We start from the raw sequence: 21949 nt of genomic DNA, 5'->3' as shown, positions 1-21949 counted from the left end.
GCACATAAGAATGCCTCGCTCGTTGAGAAATATTTCTCAGCTATGCCGGCGATGGCGTTACTCTACATGTTTCCATGAAGATCTGGGTGTAATGCGTCAAGTCCTGGGTAGTGAGGCGTAGAGCTGGAGGCAAATGGTACACATAACTTCCCTGTGGAGGACGCAATAAGTCCCCAGGTACAACCACAATACGTGGTGTACTCTTCAGCATGGGTTGTTGATGAACAACGTTTCATGCAGTGCAATGGAAATTGCTTAACCTATGTTAATTATTTTAATTACCTGGATTTACATCTATTTGGTACGGTCCAACCTAAACAACAGATTTGCTCAGTTGTATTGGAACTATTAGAAGGAGGTGATCTCAATTTGCAAACGACTTTACATATTGGTCTCATTTTACAAACGTATATTTTCAGCATATTTATTCTACGCAAAATATACGCTGTTTAAAAATGTACTCTGTTATCAGTGGTGTTCCAATTCTCGCAAACGTCCCTCGTAAAGGAGATTATCGCATCTTGCAGTGCGATCTCAGGGCGATACAACACGAGGTGTCCGTTGAGTGAGAGGCTCACCAAAACAATGTCGTTTTTCTGGATGGAGAGCTCAGTTTTGTTTCTTGACGCAAATCGGTTTAATGCAATGGCGAGTACTTTGACTTCTTGGACACCAGGGTCATCGTCGCATCTGCAAAAGAGGACACTATTTTTGAGACTAGCTCCAGAGTCATTTGTCACTCCAGTTCGCTTCCAGAAGGTGGCCAAATCTCAAGGCTTGCATTCACCCAATACATCATCTGTGTGTTAACCCAAGGAAAACAGCTCTCCCCCGTACAACTGCATTTTTAGGAATGTATGTTGAACTTCTTTCGCACCGTAAGTCGCCAACCAATGGGGTGCGGGTAATTGCACTGCACTTAACATTGATTGAGTGTGAATTTATTTAAGATACAGTAAAACCTCTCCCAAACTGGACGCGGGGTTGTTTTTGCCAGAGAGGCTACAAATATTTTGTGTATGCTCACAGCATTAAAACAATGATCAGCCACGGCTGATGTATTGGTCCTACCCTGTTTCAAATCTGCCTTATGTTCACGAACACGGTCCGAGACATGTCGCTTAGTTTCCCCAATGTAACTACTGCCGTAGACACAGCTTAGTTTGTAGACGCCAGGGTATTTCATGTCAGGGATCACATCCTTCACAGATGGGATCAGATCATGAATTTTACGTACTGTGTTGAATCGAACCTGGATCTTGTTTGCTCATGATTTTGTAAATCTTTTTGGTGACCCCTGATATGTATGGCAAGGTGATGGTTTTGATTGGTTCCTCAGATGGTTCTTTCCCAACGGTTGGGGTGATAGCTTTACAGATTGTATAGTCTGAATATCCATTCATCTTGAGGGCTTGGTGTACGTGTTCCAGTTCACTGGCTAGGTGGTGATTGTCAGAAATACATCGAGCTCTATGGTATAGAGTTTTTTTTTTATGAGGGAATCCTTCTGGGATGGATGGTGATGGAAGTCAGGCTTTAGGTAGGCATCTGTATGGGTGGCTTTCCTGTAGACATCCGAGAATAGTAAATTGCCATCCTTTTGCACCTCCATGGTGAATTTGATGGCTGGGTGTATGGAATTGATATGGTTGAAGAATTGGTCCAGAGCTGGTAGGCCATGTGGCCAGATGACGAGTGTGTCATCTACGTACCTCTTCCAAAAGGAAGGACGTAGGGTGGATGCCTGGTTGGCATCTGTCTCAAAATTTTCCATGGAAACGTTGGCTAAAACTGGAGATAAGGGAGAACCCATTGGGGTACCTTCAACCTGTTTGTAGAATGTTCCATTCCAGGTGAAGTAAGTGTTGGTGAGGCAGTGTCTAACCAGGGCCAGTACATCAGCATTCAGTCAATGTTGGACCAAATGGTGTCAGGAACAGGAACTTTGGTAAACAAAGATATCATATCGAAACTGACAAGCAAATCGCCTGGAGATAGTGAGATGTCCTTAATTAACGATACCAAGTGAGGTGAGTTAAGTCCAGCTGAGGTGGTCTTACCAGTGAATGGTTGTAAGGTCTCAGACAGAAATTGGGCCGGTTTGTAAGTGGGTGAGTCAATGGTGGAGATGGTAGGCCGAAGTGGTGTATCTTCTTTGGATTATTGGTAAGCCAAAAAATCTGGGTGGTCTCACAGCAGAGGGTTTTAAGGAAAGCCGCTTGGTTGGTTCGATTAAAGATGTCGAATCAGTGATGATATTGTTGGTTTTCGTAACCAGGCGGTTGGTGGAATCTCAATTGATTTTGGTATAGCTATCATCATTTTGTTGTTGTATGTGGTTTTGTCCATGATGACAGTGGCATTGCCCTTGTCGGCTCAGAGGATGACTATGCCATCTCTCTTTTTTAGTTGAGAAAGCTCAAAGCGCTCATCCTAACTGATGTTGCTAATAGGTGTCTTAGCGTTTTTGAGGATTGCAGCAATTTCCGATCTTGCCACGTCTGCAGGAATGTGTTCCAAACCCTTAAGGGCTACGTCGACCTGGGCAATGATATCATCAACTGGGATGTATTTAGGGGTGACTGCGAAATTCAACCCTTTAGCTCTCTCGCAATTTTTTCACCTGATGATGGTTGCTTGTGTTGTGATCGAAACGTCGTGATATTTTAATTATTTTTTCTATCTACGTGACTTTACCGAAAGACCAAAAGAATATGAATTCCTGCAGTCACGAAAGCTTTAAGTCAAGAGTTACCATACATTTCACTTCCAAAATTGTACAGGCAATGAATGTAAACAGCAACATCCTTTCCTCTCCAACACACCGAAAATTGTAAATGTTGTAGTGGGTTTACTCTCCAACACACTGGTGTGCTGAACTTGTAACCAATTGGCACGTTTTGTTTACACGACAAACCTTACTAATAGCATGTGTCGGGTGGTGGTGGGTTCAACAACACATTTTTAGATTTATGCGATCTAACCCAAAAAACCCTTTATCATGTATGAATGATACACAAATCACAACGCAGTTATCCGTGTATATGTTGCTCTCACTTGTTGCTGTCCAGCGATATTTCGTCTTCCGGCGATTCCTAAAATCCAACAAAAGCTGAGCTTAGAAATAATGCACTTTGACCGGCTGAATACAAAGCACTCTGTGCAGAACGTAATGGCACACGGTGTATAAAGTACAGCTATGGAATGACTCGTACACTGGAATGGCAGCACGGCTTATTTGTTAGATTATTTCCGCTGCTGTGGATTTCCACACGACGATAAGCCACTTCGCTGAGCTCTCATATGTGGCCAGGTCACTTCTGAAAAAGAAGCTAATGGCTCAGTGGGCCTTACCTGGTAAGATTACAAAAAGTTTAGTTTTATTAGTATATATTTAAAAAAATAATAATTTGTTTACATTTCCTATAGTTTTCACTCCTATCGTGTTTTTGTATTGTTTTTGTTGTAACATTCTGAGCCCGTTTCCCTACTGGACATCTGTGAAAAAGAGCTTCATAGCTCATTGGATTCCTCCAGTAAAAATTAAGAATCTGATTCTGATCTGACGCGTCAGTGGACCGACTGCACTTGCCGTAACAAGCAAGAGCCAATGCAGAACTCCCCAAATGATTCCGCTCGCTAGACTCCTTCACCGACTACAACCCCGGCCACACTGGGCTCACGTGGTCATCGTGGCGACGTTTTACGATACCCACTGGTGACTTTGGAAACAAATTGTTATTTGGTAAAAAAATATTTGGAAAATTCGATGCGTGTACATTGTTTTCCTTATTTGATCAATGATATGACAATGCAGCGTTGGTCAGTGGTGCGCAAGGGGACCCAGTATCCAAAACGTCGGAAGGTATAGATTTATATTTATTCTATGGCAGTCTTGTTGATGAGGGTGTTGAGTAAAAAAAAAACATTATACATTTATTTCAGAATTGCGCTTCCTCTTATATTTAAATTTTTTACCTATTACTTCTTTTCCATTGTACAGTTGGACAAAAATATATTATACCGATCGCTACTGCTGCTGCATACGTGATGTCTGGAAATGAGGTCTGATATGCCATCTCCCCTGAATATTAATGGCAGAGATGTACACTAAACTTTAAACAAATAAACGGCGTGGATTCAATTCAGGAAAAGGTGCAGGAATGAGGGGGGCGGGAGTGGGGGGGGGCCTTGCGGGAGTGAGGAGAGGTACGGGATGGAGGGGGTGCGTGAGTCGGGGTGGGGACACTCTGTGGGGGGGGGGATGTTGGAGGTGGTCATGGAGGGGTATCGCTAAGCGACGGCTCACGTCTGTTTACGGTCTGTTTACTTGCAAAAAAAAAAAGATACATTTGTGCAACTGGAGTCAGAGGGTAAATCAAGGGAACGTTTAATGATATCCCCGTCAAACCTTTGTGGATTTCTGCTGCTTCTGCTGTTGCCTCTTCTGCTCGACCACACTGACCGAATCTGAAGGGCAGCACAGCTCGCTGCAATCATCCTCATCGGCGAGCAAAGCTGGAGGTTCCCAGCCGTTTTTGAACTTCGGAGTGTACTCTTGCACCGCCTGATCCTGTGGCCACTCCTCCCTGCCATAAATAAACCAGCGTGACCTCGACTTCAGGCAGAAAACACCCAGGCACGCAAATCCCACCGTCTGGAACGTTTGGGGCCGTCTGGAACGCTCTTCCTTCCTATGTTCGGAAGCCAATGGAGCTATGCACTTATAAATTATCTAGATTGAGCACTCATTTCTCGAAGAACTGCTCTTAGAGTTTAGCTTTTGGTCATTCCCTCGCACCTCCGGTTAGCACGGTTGGCGTCGTATGGTGCAAAAGAAGTTCAACGTGCATAGAGCAACACAGAGCTTAAAGTATTTTAATTTACACGCACAAAATACCGTAGAGTTACTATCAACGTGAAACACATTTGTAGTTCCATCGAGGATGTTCAGTCATTTAACAATGCAATGCCGTTCGAGACATTGTCAACCCAACAACAGACGCCGTGTCGGGCTGGGGAGGCTGCATCAGAGCGTAGGTTCAGCAAAGAGGGGTGGGAGGGGCCAGAATAATGTCGAGGTCGTCACCTGGAGTCTATTTTATTTTTTTAAACTCACCAACACCAATTATTTGACGCGGCGATTCGTAATTGATATTTTGGTCCAGATCGCGCAAGCAAAACGTGTATCGTGAACTCTCCTCCACCCGACAGAGCCGATCAACAAAGCCGTCGCGCGACAAGCCAACGTGCCAACTTAGCACCGCTTCAGCAGCACCGCCAGTCGAAGTCGCACAGCGAACCAGAACGTTTAGCAACTGGGTTGACGGCACGCATTTCACTCTCGCGATCTGACCCAAAAACCTATTGCGAATCGTAACATCGGTCGCGAAAGCCCATGCTACATTAAATTAATCTGCAATGGAAAACGCGTTGTGTTGAAACTTTAATGAGTGTTTAAGCTACTGTAATTGCATGGTTTGTGCTCTGTCTTGGATGAAATTACCTTGACGCTTTCCAGGCATTGCCAAGGGACACCCAGAGCAATCGTTCTGCCTCGGTCACATGATCCTCCAGCAGGTCTCTTGTTTCCTCAGTGAGCAGTGGGCTGATGACGCTGCTCGCTAACTCCGGACCTCCCGTTTTCTTCACGAGCTGCGGGGTGACAACGTGCACCGAATATACAGCCATTCTTCAAAGAAGATGACACGTTGCGGGATGTATGTAACATGGTTGTCAAAGATGATATCATGTAAATGTTTAGTTGGCCACGAGATGCAGTATTGAAGTGAACGGTGGGGTGGGAAGTAGCTTTTGGCAAGGGACGAACAGAAAGCAGCACCACCTGTTCCCCATGCAGTGAAAAATGTAATTAAGCCCCTGCACACAGGTACACCCCATATTGATATTCCAACCAATCTCATTTCAATGTTAACTACCTCGCCTGCTATACAGGGGGGCGTGGGTTCGATCCCGACCCTGAAGCCTGCTGTATATTTGGAGTCTGCGTGTCTCTCTCTCCGTGGTCGCGTGGATTTTTCTCCGGGTCCTCCGGTTTTTACCCTCCACATTTAGAAACTTGCGTTTAGATTATTGGTTGCTATAAATTGCCACATGATAAGCCACTTCGTTGAGCTATCATTTGTGGCCAGGTCGCTACTTAAAAAGAACTGTTATATAGCTCAGTGGGCCTTACCTGGTAAAATAAAAAGTTTAGTTTACTTTTCATTATGAGTAATGCAAAGCTGTACATTTTTCAGCCAAAAGCGTAGTCCAGGATGCATGACGGCATATTCCATATTACTTATGTATTTATTGTTTGATGGATGCCCAATTGAGTGTTTGTTGAAACATTTTCATGAACTGAAATAAAAACGATGAGCGCTTGTTAAGAGCAGCCGTTCAGGTCATCGGGGAGATGAAGCAATGAGATCAGCTCGCAGAAGGCAGCAGCATTATTCCATCGCAAAAACCATGAGATATGGCAATGGCATGAGGTCATTATCCAGTAGTGCATAGACCATGGTTGACGATGATATAGAGCAGACAGCGTAAAAGTATAAAACTTTAAACGTCCGTGAATATTCGAAGCAGGCGTCTCCAACTGCCAGGAAGGGTGTAAAGTGGATGAGGGTTCGCGAGACTTGTCACAACGAGGTTTAACAATAACATCAAGGGAAACATCTATGCCATCGGGGGGAAAAAATGTGCGTGACGACGGTAAGGTGTGGAAAGACGCCAGGAATACAAAATTAACCTCCCCGGAAATGTTTTCAGAAACGCAATTTGTTTGGACATAAACACATTCAGTCCTCACTTCCATCAGTAAAAATATAAACATACGGCAACTACACTTTGTTGCTCGCGTCGCTCGTTGGTGTGTCGCAGACTTACCTTTGGCACATTCATTTTAAATACAACACCCGTAACGCATATCACTTAGTGTGGGCTGGAAAGTTGTTTGAGTTGCCAATCAATCGGACAATCGTCCTGCTTTGAATGATGCGTCGTCGCAGAGGATGGGATGCGACTCACCGTGACAGCTGGTAAATGCCTGATGACAAACGACAATAGCACCGTACCTTATGTAGGCTGGCGAATATTGAGTGAAGCAGCTCCTCGGCCGACGGATTTTGGAGTTGATTCTTTTGATTGGCCTGCAGCAACCACAGAGAAACGTCGCTCACTGTCATGCACGCATTCGACAATGCAATGCGAATGAATACAGTGACGTTACTTACTTTAAATTCATAAATCACCTGGAATGTGCCTAATCTCATCAGCTGTCAGACCCTAAGCAGAGGGTGCAGCCTGGAGAGTACTGAGGCGGGCCACCACCATTGCCAATACGTTAGAGCAGGGGTCGGGAACCTATGGCTCGCGAGCCAGATGTGGCTCTTTTGATGATTGCATATGGCTCGCAGATAAAACAAAATATTCTCACTTGTTTTAATCCATCCATCGATTTTTCACTGCGCATGTCCTGTTCAGGGCTGCAGGAGCAATTGTCCATTATTTTAATTGGATGATACTGGCCTACGTTTGCCGTTGCTGGGTAAAACAGGTAAACGCCCCCTTTTGAATCAGTCTGAGACTGCGTCTGCTCGGTCATTAGCTCAAAGCTAACCCTTCCACGAAGAAGATGGCGAAAAGAAAAAAAGACGACGAGTATCGTACATTTCAGGACGAATGGACCGAAGAATTCGACTTTGTGGAGAGAGCGGGTTCTGCGGTGTGTCTAATTTGCAATGACAAAATTACATCGTTGAAACGGTCGAATGTAAAGCGGCACTTCGACACGCGCCATGCTACCTTTGCATCAAAATACCCTGCGGGAGACAGCAGAAAGAAAGCGTGCCAAGAGCTTCTGAGCAGGGTGCAAGCTAGCCAGCAGCAACTCCGCGTATGGACCCGGCAAGGTGACTATAATTCGGCTAGCTTTGCTGGTTCTTTAGCAATAGTGAGGAACGGAAAACCATTCACAGATGGCGAGTATGCTAAAACGTTCATGCTGGATGTAGCCAATGAACTTTTTGATGATCTTCCGAACAAAGACAAGATAATCAAACGGATACAAGACATGCCTCTGTCGGCAAGAACTGTTCATGATCGTACCATCGTGATGGCAAACAAAGTGGAGGAAACGCAAGTGAAGGACATAAATGCAGCGCCGTTCTTTTCTCTGGCTTTGGATGAGTCAACAGACGTGAGCCATTTGTCGCAGTTCAGCGTGATTGCAAGATATGCTGTTGGTGACACACTGCGCGAAGAAAGTCTTGCTGTTCTGCCATTAAAAGGGTCCACAAGAGGTGAGGATTTATTCAAGTCTTTCATGGAGTTTGCTCAAGAAAAAAGTCTACCTATGGATAAACTTCTCTCAGTGTGTACTGATGGTGCTCCGTGTATGGTGGGGAAAAACAAAGCATTTGTGGCGCTTCTCCGTGAACATGAAAATAGACCCATCCTAAGTTTCCATTGCATTATACACCAGGAGGCACTTTGTGCTCAGATGTGTGACAGGCAGTTTGGCGAAGTGATGTCGCTGGTCATTCGTGTGATCAACTTTATTGTTGCCCGAGCCTTAAATGATCGCCAGTTTAAAACACTGCTGGATGAAGTTGTAAATAACTATCCTGGTCTGCTTTTGCACAGCAATGTGCGTTGGTTGTCAAGAGGGAAGGTGCTTAGCCGTTTTGCGGCTTGCCTGAACGAAATCCGGACTTTCCTTGAAATGAAAGGCGTCGGGCATCCTGAGCTAGCCGACACCGAGTGGCTCCTCAAGTTTTACTATCTCGTAGATCTGACTGAACATCTGAACCAGCTCAACGTGAAAATGCAAGGCATTAGAAATACAGTGTTATCCCTTCAACAAGCTGTATTTGCTTTTGAAAACAAGCTGGAGCTTTTCATCACGGATCTTGAAACAGGTCGTTTACTACATTTTGAAAAACTGAGCCAATTTAAAGATGCATGCACAGCAAGTGAGCCCATTCAAAACCTTGATCTCCACCAGCTAGCTGGCTGCACATCCAGTCTCCTACAGTCCTTCAAAGCACACTTTGGAGAATTTCGTGAGCACACTCGTCTTTTTAAGTTCATCACCCATCCAAACGAGTGTTCACTGAACACAGCCGACCTGAATTACATCCCTGGTGTCTCCGTCAGAGATTTTGAAGCAGAAGTGGCTGACCTGAAGGCCTCAGACATGTGGGTGAATAAGTTCAAGTCACTGAATGAAGATTTGGAAAGACTCACACGACAGAAAGCGGAGTTGGCGAGCAAGCACATGTGGACAGAAATGAAAAAACTCCAACCCGAAGACCAGCTGATTCTCAAAACTTGGAACGCGCTTCCTGTCACATACCACACACTGCAGCGTGTGAGTATTGCTGTATTGACCATGTTTGGATCTACGTATGCATGTGAGCAGTCATTCTCACATCTTAAAAACATCAAGTCCAACCTACGATCACGTTTAACGGATGAAAGCCTCAACGCTTGCATGAAGCTTAACCTCACCAAGTACCAACCCGACTACAAAGACATCAGCAAATCCATGCAGCACCAGAAGTCGCATTAATGGTGAGTGTTATAACAACATTATTTAAAAGAATAAATTCAGAGGCTTATTATACTGACATTTAGTTGAATTCACTTTTAAAATATATTATATGGCTCTCACTGAAATAAATTTCCAAATTTTTTGCTTTCATGGCTCTCTTAGTCAAAAAGGTTCCCGACCCCTGCGTTAGAGGCTGAGGGGCTACGTGGTGTGCAGCACAGGGCAGTGCATCGATCCATTGCACTCGAAGGCCACCAAATTTCTGGGAGGATCAACCAGGACATGGCGAGCTGGCATCCCCTACTTCAGTCAGCATCGCCCACGTTTACACAGCCACACTGACTCAGTCACTCGCGCCGCCCGCACGGCAGAGCAGCCTCTGTGCTCTCTCTCATGTTTGCTGCGCCTATTTCTTATATGATCCGTCTCTTCCTCTCAACCTCACCCACAGAGACACAGACACACGGATAGTAATAACCACCATTCCAATCAGCTCCACATATTTCTGTACCGCAGCAGTCCATCTCTTCTCTAGCCCATGCCATGCCCGGTTTGCCTCCTCTCTCCAGTCAAACAGGGGCTGCTTGGGCATGCAGTGGCTAGGCATGCGGGCTACACGACCCAGCCACACAGCCTTGCCTGCTGGAGGGGCTCACCAATGGGACTGTGTCCAGATCTTTCAAGGATATGTGAGCTCCTCACACAATCCAGTCTGGTTAAACCCATGATGGATCGTAGGCAGGCCAGCCTGACTGTTTCAAACCGGGGCGGATATTCCTTGAAATGGTTCCACGTTTCTCAGGCATTGAGAAGGGAGGGCATAACTATGGCCGAGAAGGCCCGGAGCTTCATATGGAGCGAAAGGCTAGGTAGCTTCCATATATCATTACGCAGGTGATGAAAAAATATACTGCTGCTCGACTGATTCTGAGTGAGACCTCCGCTGCCCAATTGGAGTTAGTCATAAGCACACTGCCTAGGAAGATAAACTTCTTCAATCAGCTACAGACCGAGACACACATATTCGTGAGTTCACTTGATGTTGTGTCAACACATCTGGCTCTGCGTTGAACACAAATAGTATCAGTGTTGCCGTATCCACATCTCCCGTGGATAACAGAATGAATTTGCCGTGGAAACTCTTCCGTCTGATCCCCGAAGACATCAACTATATATATTGTGCTACTCAAGCTATGCAACCACAAAAAATACACAACGCGACTATGGCTAACCCCAGTGGATCACATGCTTGCCAAGCATAACGCAAAAAAATATTAAACGCAGTAATTCGAGGGTGCGTTCAATGGGCAGAGAAACGGTCTGTTTTGTCGTAACAAGGTGGACTTCAGCTCTTATTAAGCGGTGCGTTATCAGAATCTTTATTTAAACTTGAGGAATTAGATGAGCTATAAATCTCTTTTTCGCAGATGTCCAGCAGGGGCGGGTGACGTTACTCTCCCACTCAGCCAATAAGCCTTGTGTCCACGAGCGGAGAATTCGTAGGAAGTTACGGCGCCTCCGATTGACCGGATTTTTTTTCTGCCCAAAAGTATTTTATTAACAAGATGATATCAGGTACACACAAAACAGAGCATATGAAAGCGGGTTGACACCAGCGCAACCCACACATTAAGGATTAGAGTGCAATGCAAACCTATCTAAACTGCATGTTTCAATAAACTCTACAACCTCCTGGTGTCTTCCTAAGCTCTCATACCCCTGTAGAAAAAAAAAATGGGGTGGGAAGGGGAGAGTGCCTAAATGCCCTCATGAATGCTCTTAAGAGTCAATCCGCACTGGAGGAGATGTAGTGAAGGGGTTCCATGTTTATTGGGAAGCTTCCTCCCTGCCCCTTAGTTTTTTACTCTGCGATTGGCGGATTTTTAAATGCACACCAAATGCTCAGCGAGGCCGCTCCTCAGACCGTTAGCTCCTGCTACGACACGCTCTGGGCTCACCAGATCGTTCAATTGCAAACCGCACCGGAACGCTCTACTTCATTGAACGCACCACAGCTGCTTCATGCAGTATTCCCTCGTTATTCACGAACTGTGCTGTCCGCGATTTTGGCTATCCGCGAATCGCATCTGGAACTCTGCACGACTGCATCGAGATGAGAAAAAGAAAGGAAGTGATGAGACAAAGTGATGAGAGTGAATGTGATGCGAGAAGTCATTAAGTAAAGTGATGAGATAAAATGATGAGATAAAAGATAGGGTTTCATATGCCAGTATCATTATCCGCGAAATTTGCATTTCACGAGCATCTTTGGAACGTATCCATCGTGAATAACAAGGGAGAACTGTAGAATATGAAAGCTAAGTCTACTCGAGAATTTTTATGACATTTCACATTTTATTTGCAAAAGTCAAGACAGACCCGCTGCCGTGGGCCATGTGATATGCATGACATCGAACCAGTGTTTCTTACCACGAGTGTGAGGGCGAGCTTAGACTTTTGAAAGATGTCAAAAAACTCCTCCTGGGAAGGCAGATCGCTGTTCGCAGCAGGCCCAGTATCTGCAGAGAAACATCAACAGGTACTTACTATAATAAGAACGACAATGATTACAGTAGTATTATACTATTTGCACGGTTGACTATGTACGGTGCGAAAGAAGTTCAGCATACATACAAAGGGCCATTGCCATATGCATTGCAGTTGTACAACACTGTGCTGTATTGACATGTACAGGGACTACTCTACTTATGAACATTTGACTTACGAAATTTCAGAGATATGAACAAACCTGTCCGTATGTCCAGTTGCCTGTTCGGACCGAGAGTCGTAAGTTCAACCACCGCGCAATAGATCGTGGCGGTGGCATCTACATCTGCAGGAGATTATACAACTTTCAAAGCCATTCCCTGTGTTTAGTGTACACGCCGTACAACATGTTTGGAATCAACAGGAGTAAAGTTGGACTTACGAACAAATCGACTTACGAACAGACGTAGAAACGTGACTTTACCGAAAGAACCAAAGATTAATTCCTGCAGTCACGAAAGCTTCGAATCGAGTTTAGACCTCTGGAACTTAACTCGTTCGTAAGTAGAGGAGTCCCTGTATACAATAAAAACGCAAAGTATACATAGCCTAGCACTGGCATATATTCTATGGAACAACATAATCATGGTAATATCATGAGTCAGAAAAATGTTGTTTGTGCACATGTATATATTAATCACTCCATCGCTAACATATATAAACAATAGCAACAATAACACTGCATAGTTTAGTTGTTGGTGCACAGCAAGTTGCTATCCATTGGAAGACGTTCAACCATTTGCGAGTGCATACAGTGTCGTCTATTTTCTGTTATAAGAGCCTGATTCCATCTTGTAATTCCCATTTCAAGCTTCAACCTGTCTATGATTATAATTGAAGTATAAAACCTTTGTTGAGTACTACCACTGGCGCCACAGTGGCGAAATGTTAACTACCTCGCCTGGTATACAGGAGGTCGTGGGTTTGATCCTGACCCTGATGCCTCCTGTATATTTGGAGTTTGCATGTTCTCCCCGTGATCATGTGGATTTTCCTCCGGGACCTGGGTTTTTTTCCCTCCACATTTATAAACACATTTCCACATGATAAGCCCAATTCGTTGAGTTATAATTTGTGGCCAAGTCACGTCTGAAAAAAAATCTACAGACCTCAGTGGGCCCTACCTGGTAAAATAAAAATACCCGGGTCTTTACAAACTGAGTTGTGGCTGCGGCAGCAGTTACATTGGGGAAACGAAACGACATGTCTCGGACCGCGTTCGCGAACACAAGGCAGATCTGAAACACGGTAGGACCAATTCCTCTGCCATTGCTGATCATTGTTTCAACGCAGTGAGATCACACGAAATTGACTTTTCCCAGACGAAGGTACTCTGCAAACCAACTGGTTATTATCAGAGATTTGTTCATGAAACCATCCAGATATATAAACACAGACACAACTTCAACTGAGAGCATGGGTACAAACTAAGCAATCATTGGAAGGACGTTATTAACCAGGTAAAGTCTTAACTGACTGTGATGTTTACATCCTACCTGCCTATGTCAGCTGTTATTTCCGACTGTGTGTGTGTCTTTCTCTCTCTCTGTGCATCTCTCTCCGATCTCTACTCCAGTGACCCGGGTGCTACTGCGGGGTCCACTTTCTGCCCCGCCTCCTCCCCCCCCTCTTCTCTCTCCCCTACTGCCGAGGCCTACTATATAACCTCGTGCCACGGCAGATTTCTCGCCTACTTCAGCAGTTTTTTCTTGCTGTGGTTGTCTCACCTGATGATGATTGCTTGTGTTGCGATCGAAACGTGGTGATCTATTATTTTACTACCTACGTGACTTTACCGAAAGAACTAAAGAGTATAAAATAAAAATAGTTTATTTTAGAGTAGTCAGTGATTAACACAACAAAAAACACAACACCTGCATCATTGTCCAGTTTCGACACGAAAATTTTCATTTCTTCCATTAGTTGTGTTAATATATCCTGAAGAATACAAAACAAAATTAATCTGAAATCACTGACGCCAGCATCTCTTAAAACATCTTTAAATATATATTTCTGCGAAACAAATATACTTTGCGTATTCAAAATTCAAGTAAGTTAATGTAACTTTACATAAAATATAAAGATGCCAAGCTGGCAACAAAATGATATCAGATCTTCACTGCGGTGGCTCAGCACGTCACGTGTACCATATCGCGCTCCCTTTTCCTGGCGTCTATGTCCTGGTTGTCCTCCGCTTCCATGGATGAGCCACTTGTCAGGTCGAACTCTGTGCGACATGCAGATTTTGTACATTTAGTGAATGCCATTCTACGCATGCTTGTGCTACATTCATGCAAATGCCATCTCGAAGGCAGTGAGGCATTCAGAATAGTTTTGAGCCAGCATCATTTCGCAAACCTTTTCTACACATTGATGCATTTCAGTCACTGTTATATGAGCTGAATTATTGATTCATAACTTACATGAAAAGAATCTGTAATGGAGCTGATTTTAAAAATACATTACTTAAATGAAAATAATATGTAATGAAACTATTTAAAATACCACAATGTCCACAGTTTTCATACAAGTGGCATCTGAAATTAAATTGGGATGATTGAATTCCTAATATAGAGAGGTACTATTTGACTGCCTTCGCCAAGGTGTTGCTATTGCTTGGCTAAGGGGCGCCGTGGTGGCGAGATTTTATCTCCCTTGCCTGGTACGCAGGAGATCTTGAGTTCTATCCCGACCCTGACGCCTGTATATTTGAATTGTCCATGAAGCCATCCAGATATATAAACACGGAGACAATTTCAACCGAGACTCTCTGAGTTGCATTGCCCTGTTAGGTGCCTCTGCATTAACGGGTTGGGGTCTCACTAACATGGCCACCACTGCTCCCTTAGCCTCGATGTATCGATGGTTCTGGCTGTGTGATGGGCTGTGTGTCTCACTGGCGCGACCACTGTTGCGGTGGTTCTCTTGCGTGGACGCACTCGCCTCGCACAGCACAGGTGGCAGCGCCGCAGCTTGTGTTACACACAGACTTGACATTAACTTGCTAATCGCCCTAATCTCTCTGCCTAATCTCTCCCATCAACATAGTGCTAATCTCCCATTAACACTGCTGTTGTGCGCATATGCGGGGACGGTGTTTTTGTGCAGCGACGGAAGCTCATTTTATGCTAATCTCTCTCTCCCTAATCTCCCCCATTAACAACTGGCGTGCTTGCGTTTGGGGATGGAATTCCTTTCCAGCTCAGATCCCGCCTGCTTGCCTTTCGCCACGTATATAACCTCCTTGTTGTTGTAACAGCTCTCTTGCTAGTTCAGCAGTTCCACTGTTGGATTATATTTTTTTCCGCCTGAGGACGACCGCTTGTGTTGCGATCGAAACATCGTGATATATTATTTTTTATTTTACTTTATTTTCTACCTACGTGACTTTACCAAAATAACCTAAGAGTATGCATATTTGGAGTTTGCATGTTATCCCTGTGGTCGCATGGGATTTTTCCCTCCATATTTAGAAGCATGCGTTTAGAGTATTTGGCTGCTATACATTTCCACATGATAAGCCACGTCATTGAGCTATCATTTGTGGCAAGGTCGTTTCTGAAAAAAGAGCTTTATAGCTCAGTGGGCCTTAGCTAGCGAAATTAAAAAAAAATATCTTACTATCCAGACGATTTGAACACTAAACAACTGGATAGCATCTTAAACGCCACAATGGAGACTTACCAATGGTACCTAAAATCAAACCACCACCACCCTGGCGCTCTGTGCAGACAGAAAATAACTATATACGAATGCAGCCATATCCAAGCCATCCAAATCTGCAATCAATGCCAACTTAATTGAAACACAAATATATACCGATTCCATTGCCTAAGACAGCACAAATTGTAGATGAGCTGAGCGACAGTTCTTGTCATTTTCTACATTTAGGGCTCAAAGAGAAATGCTGATATATTTCGTTGAACACCAATATCCCAAACAAACAACTGATAGCTGATCCCACTCAATAATATGTGGGATTAAAACTAACTGGAAAACAAAAATGGACGAATTAAATCGAATCTGCACATCTCACCAAAGCATAAATAACTACTTTTACACGTCGAAAATTAAATAAAGCCCAGCATGCCATCACGTGAACACCAGCCACATCATAGAAAGCAGAGTACAAAAACTGAGAACTCAAAACATTCAACAGATGCATTGAAGCTATCCACCACACAGTTACTGAAGACATTTCCTGGCTGACTAATCTGGACATAGACACAGAAGTTGTTATTCATCCAGGCAAACGCATAAGAAACAGATTGACTGAGCAGTTCAACCAGCTTTGAGTCAATTTCATAAAAAAATATTTGTGATGTTTGCACAGTGCTTGTAATGTTGTAAACTATTTGCCACAATCGCTCTCAAGGCAATAGCTAAATGAACACGGCCCTATTCTAAATCTATGATATGTACAGCATGCAATGCATCTCTTACGTCGTATTTCCAGTCGAGAAGCTCACAGTCCAGCCAGTATTGCATTTGCTCTCCTTTCTCAGTCTTGAGCACTCCTTACAGCAGCCTTTTAATCAAATTATTATCCTTGAAATTCAACACCAATACACACTGCCTCTCTGTTCAAACACCAATGTTCTCTCTTTGCCACCGGATAACAAAATCCACATATTTTCTTCAGTGGCCAAACAAAGATCCTGCATGTAAATAAATATCTCTCTCCTAGTTATTGCTGGGTCAATATTTTGAACTGGTTTCAATCACTTAAAAAAATGTAATACACATCATCAATGTGCTTTGCAACCAGTCGCTGGACATTTTAATCGGGTGGGATTCATCTAAAGCACCATTCATGTTGCTATTCAACACCGTCCATTTCATTATCTGTGTGTACATTATTCTCAAATGTTCCAGGTAATTTCAGAACCTGTAATCTGCTCCTCGGGTGAAACAATTACCTCTTTGAACCCCTTTGGATGCAAAATAGAGAATGTTTCCAGCTAATCGTTTTTCAAGCGAACATAAAAGTAATTTTTTGTGTTCTTAAAATACGAATTATTGTATTCTCAACTCCGCAGCATTCGCATACATTTGGCCCGTGAAGCTCTGCAATGAGCAACGTGCTACAGCTAGACCAAGTCACCGCTCCAACATCATCCACTCGTCACCGGATGACTACGCCGATGCACACTCGGGGCCACGCGCACGTTTTGCATTGAGAGGGTGATCATGAATAACCAGAATTATTTCTTCCACGTATAAAATGCAGTGTCCCCGTTCAGCCGTGCACATTTTCATTATACGCACATTCATCGATTACTCTAACAGCAGAACAACCTTGGCTTAAGCGATAAGAGACGTGTATTTGTATTCTATTCAATAATTATTCGTGAAAGTCTTTCAATTACAATATTGGTCTGTGCATGTGTGTGTGCGTGTGCGCGGTGGCGCAGTTGTTAGCGCGCTACCCTACGAAGCCGATGACCCGAGTCCGATTCCTGCTCACGGCCAACACCAGTGACGAATATTTGAACCGGCCCTGGGCCTCCCCTCGGTCGACTCGACCTCAAATGATTGCCTGGTGCGGTGTAGTAAACATCGCCACTGGGGAGACAAAGACGGTGGGGCGTGGTGCTGGACACCCGCCCCTTCGTGTGCCGTGCCGGCCTTCATAGGTGCTGCTACTCACGAACAGCACTTGCCCCAATATGCTGTTAGAAGCCATACGGAGGGGGCGGGGGGGGGGGCTGTTGGCTTCATGTGTGAAAATCAATACCTCGGTTGGCCACGCTGGCCGTCCATGCAGCAATACGACTTTTCTTTTCACTCTGGGATGGTGTTCCTGGCAATTGAGGTATATTCATGTCTTCAATCCCAGGCTGTTTACAAGCTGCTGCTATCTCTTGCACCATTTTCTCGTTGTTCTCCGATTTACCCGAGGACTCCACGTGGTTCAGCTTCTCTGCATTCTTCCTGAAGGAGGACGAGGAGGCAAACATTTAAGAGAAACACACAGTGTGACTTCCATCAAAGGAGTGTTAAAAAACAAAACATGTCCGGTGTTCGTGGATTTAATTTGATCGTTACTAACACGTATCTTTATATTTGCGAGCTGTATATTCTCATTACTCTAAGGCATTCATGGTAAGGATCATGATTTGCATTCATGTAGGACTTGTGTTTTGCTCATGCAACAATGCGAGTAAAATCTTGGCTTTACCGTAGAGTTTCTGGTCGCTTTTTTACGTTTCCACACAACCTGTCAATGATCGCACTCTCGATGTCACTCCGGATCAAATCCGCCTACAGCAACAAGCAATACAAAGGTGTTCGTGGGTTAGTTCGTGCATTGGAAAATCGCTTGCCTATGCGTTAACGCGTGGACGTAGAGGGTCCAATCGGTGGCGCTCGCAAAGTCTTCACGCAATCGATTACAGCTGCCTCTCGTCTTACACGGGGTTTGAATTCTCGAAAAACGGCACGTAACTCAAAACTGCGCAAATTAAAATATAATTTTCCCATAATAAATGAGGGAAATGGTGGTGGTTAGTGAGAGCATGCTATCGAACCTCACTCTCACGTCTATATATTTCACGGCTTACAATAACATATATTTACAGTTCTACCATACATGTATTAAAGATAGTAACAGCCTATTTAAATCAATAAAAATAAAGTTAAACAAAAATATGTTGTAACATGTAGTCAGATGCTTAGGGGCCGTCCATAAATGACGTCATGCCCCCCCCCCAAAAAAAATATATAAAACATGCTTCAAATCGCTTTAAACTATTGTCATTGTAGTGCGTATTTAATGTGGCGCTGCACTCTGATGTTGTAGGATAAAACATTTATTAACAAGTCTATTTAATTAAGTAGAACGTGTTGTCTTTATTTATTTAAAGTTGCGCATTTTGATGTGACGTCACATTTCTCAAACCTCCCCCCCCCTCGTCACACATCGTCACAAATGTCTGATCCCCCCCCCCCTCCAGGTGCGTGACGTCATTTATGGACGGCCCCGTAGTCAGATGCTTAAGTGTGGCGGCTATACTGTGGGGCTGGTGGAGGGGAGGAATGGAGAGTGGCGCGCGAGGAGGGAGACGCCGAGTGATGCCGCTGCCCATGTTGTGGTGGTTGTTGGCAGTACTCCCTGCTGCACCTCAGGCAGCATCGCCACTCTACTTTCCTGCCCCCTAACCCCCTCCGACTAACGATCAGCTCGCAAGCGAGTTCCGTGCACCGTGGCCAACGCGCTGGATGAGCGTGCAGAGCAACAATAAGTGCGCCTTAATCTAACATGCGATTTACAAAATCGCGTCACGCTAAGGCGTGTAAAACGCGAGGCGCTGTACTTTAAAATCAACGGTGGCTGTCACTACGATTGGCGCGAGGGTGCGAATTGTCACCTCGCATTTGATGGCGAACCATCCGCTCGACGGAGTTGTGGATATCTCGGGGCAATTGTCGAGCAGGGAAGGACCAGGATCAAGATGATGATGAGAAGGGGGGTGGGGGAAAGCGGGGAGTGCTTTTGGAAAACTGCGTTTGATTATGCAAAGCAGCCTACAAAATAGCGTTTTAAATCAGAGAATAAGGCCATTGACATGCATGAGGATCAGACACATGAATACCGGCACAAAAAATGAACACAATGAACGGTGCACGAACAATGCTGAGAGAGTTTCAACGCGGGACAACAAGAAGGACACGTGGATCGGAGAACAAACGCAAACTAGATAACATCGTATTCCTTGGTTCTTTCGGTAACGTCATGTAGGTATAAAACAAATTAAAACCACGACGTTTCGGGCGCAACACAAGCGTCCGTCACAGGTGGGACAACCACAACAAGAAACAATTGTCCACTCCAGCAATTGTTCCTTGCTGTGGTTGTCCCACCTGATGACGGACGCTTGCGTTGCGCCCGAAACGTCGTGATTTAATTTATTTTTTACCCACGCGACTTTACCGAAAGAACCGAGGAGTATGGATCCTTGCAGTCACGAAAACTTCAAATCTAGATAGATAACATCGTATTGACCGTTATAAAAGTGAGTGTATGCTTGGGCAGGACACGTCGCTCGAATATAAGGTGACTGACGGACCGACTGGTGATGCAGCGGCAGGCACGAGAGCAAACGCGTGCGAGGCTCACGGACACCACGGAGGCGGAGGAACGAAATCGGGTCGTGTGCAGGAGCGACACGGATAATGGCCATCACGAGGCGTTCATCCAGCAGTGGATATACAGCACAATGGCCGTTGGTGCTGGAGGATGCTACGAACGTCATGGCACAATTGCGTGAGCAGCTTGAGAGTTTGGAATTAGAGCAGGGGTCGGCAAGCTGCGGCTCCGGAGCTGTGCGTGGCTCGTTAATGAACTGCTTCGTGATAGTTATTTATTAAGGACCACCACTGTCTCATATTCACCCACAGTCAGTGCCGGATTAAGATAGTGCGTGGCCTGTAGCATATGTTATGAAGGGGCCCTAAATATAAAAAAGACGTAAATATTAAAACACACATTTTTCACTTACATAGTAAAGTAATTCCTTGTATTTTTCATTTTCTATACAGCCAGATAATACGATAAATCGCTAACCTTAAACACCCAGTCGTTCATAAAAGTTGAAGGCAGTATAGTACTATAGTAATAGAGCAAGTGCAGAATCACTCAACCGGAATTGATAGCTTGAAAGCATTTAGCGCGGGGCCCTTGAAAGTGCGGGGCCCGTAGCTACTACATGTGTAGTAGTAGCTACTACACGTGTAGTAGTAGCTACTACATGTGTAGTAGCTACTTTTGCTGCTAGGATAATCCGGTACTGCCCACAGTGCATTGAGGCTCTTGAAATCTTGAGCTTTTTTAATACCGAATCTGAACAAAAATGGCTCGTCTTGTTATTGTTTGACCACCCCCCCCCCCCCCGGAAGAGAGGATAACAAGAGAAAGAGAGTTGTAGGTGTAATGGGTGAGGCGCGCGCGTGTGCGTGCGTGCAAGAGGGAGGACACGTGACGGAGAGACAGACACTTGAGTGGCACAATGCGAAAAGGGACATCTCAGTCAGAGGAGTGTGGTGTGTGGCAGTTCTACTGCTGTGGGAAAGTCTCGCCTTGATGATTTCGCAGTGGAACAGGTGCAGGTTGTTCTTGCGCTGCTGTTCGTTCCAACACACCAGCGCCAACACCGACACGTACGGCGGCTCTTCCATGAACGACGTGCACACCTGAATCAACCCCATTGGGTATTTGTTGAGCTCTTCCTGCGCGCAATTATTGTTCGCGTGAAAGAGACACATTGCAAAAATGAATGGCAGCAAAATTCCAACGTTTAATGACAATGATTTGTTTGATAACGGTTTTAAAAGTATATTTTATAAGGCCCCATGGTGTAAAGTGCAGTCTCGAACTCGTATTATCCCCTCTGTCTCTCTTCTATGAAGATGGTCCATTTGTAAAAAAATGGACAATTGTATACACATCCTTTTCAGGCCAAAGTGGTATTCAGATTTTGTTTTGTTATTGATTTTGCGCCCTTTTCGCTGGGGAGTCTCAGGGTGGTTTACTTATACACCACATCTTATTGTAAAACATGAAAAAGGGCACTGCCACTGGCAGCTGTCCATGTGCGGTCATGAGGTGACTCAGCACTTGGCTTGCAAACAGGCACCAGTCTGCCAGTAGAGTGCGATGATTGCTTCTGAGTAAAACCAATTTTTTTAATTTGGAGGCAATTTTTCGAATTTGGCAAAATTTGGACCATGACCCTGGGACAAACTATTTACATCGGGGGATCTTTAACATCCACTGTGAAGTAAACGGTCCATTTTGTTATCGTTAATACATCTCCAGTAATAAATATAGCGGCTGCTGGC

At 44.6% G+C, this 21949-nt stretch overlaps 1 protein-coding gene across 2 annotated transcripts in view; it reads right to left on the bottom strand.

Moving 5' to 3' along the window:
* LOC116939847 (epidermal growth factor receptor kinase substrate 8-like) overlaps positions 1–21949 on the bottom strand; it is a 38174-nt gene that overhangs the window by 5101 nt on the left and 11124 nt on the right. Inside the window, exons 4-15 of one of the 2 annotated variants that reach the window (XM_032948754.2) lie at positions 21188–21337; positions 18291–18373; positions 17847–18043; positions 14257–14336; positions 13984–14047; positions 12312–12395; positions 11993–12081; positions 7083–7157; positions 5507–5655; positions 4412–4589; positions 3058–3095; positions 579–690 (exon numbers count right to left, since the gene is read on the bottom strand). In XM_032948754.2, coding sequence (XP_032804645.2) covers positions 579–690; positions 3058–3095; positions 4412–4589; positions 5507–5655; positions 7083–7157; positions 11993–12081; positions 12312–12395; positions 13984–14047; positions 14257–14336; positions 17847–18043; positions 18291–18373; positions 21188–21337 — 1299 coding nt within the window. The remainder of the gene's footprint in view (positions 1–578; positions 691–3057; positions 3096–4411; positions 4590–5506; positions 5656–7082; positions 7158–11992; positions 12082–12311; positions 12396–13983; positions 14048–14256; positions 14337–17846; positions 18044–18290; positions 18374–21187; positions 21338–21949) is intronic. The other variant, XM_032948755.2, reaches the window with a different exon arrangement.

This window comes from Petromyzon marinus, chromosome 7 (assembly GCF_048934315.1).
Source record: "Petromyzon marinus isolate PM22_M1 ecotype Great Lakes invasive population chromosome 7, UKy_Petmar_22M1.pri1.0, whole genome shotgun sequence".
In the NCBI taxonomy this organism is placed as follows: Eukaryota; Metazoa; Chordata; class Hyperoartia; order Petromyzontiformes; family Petromyzontidae; genus Petromyzon; species Petromyzon marinus.
Note: the sequence above shows the minus strand (reverse complement) of the source record. Positions and strands in the feature narration are given on the sequence as shown.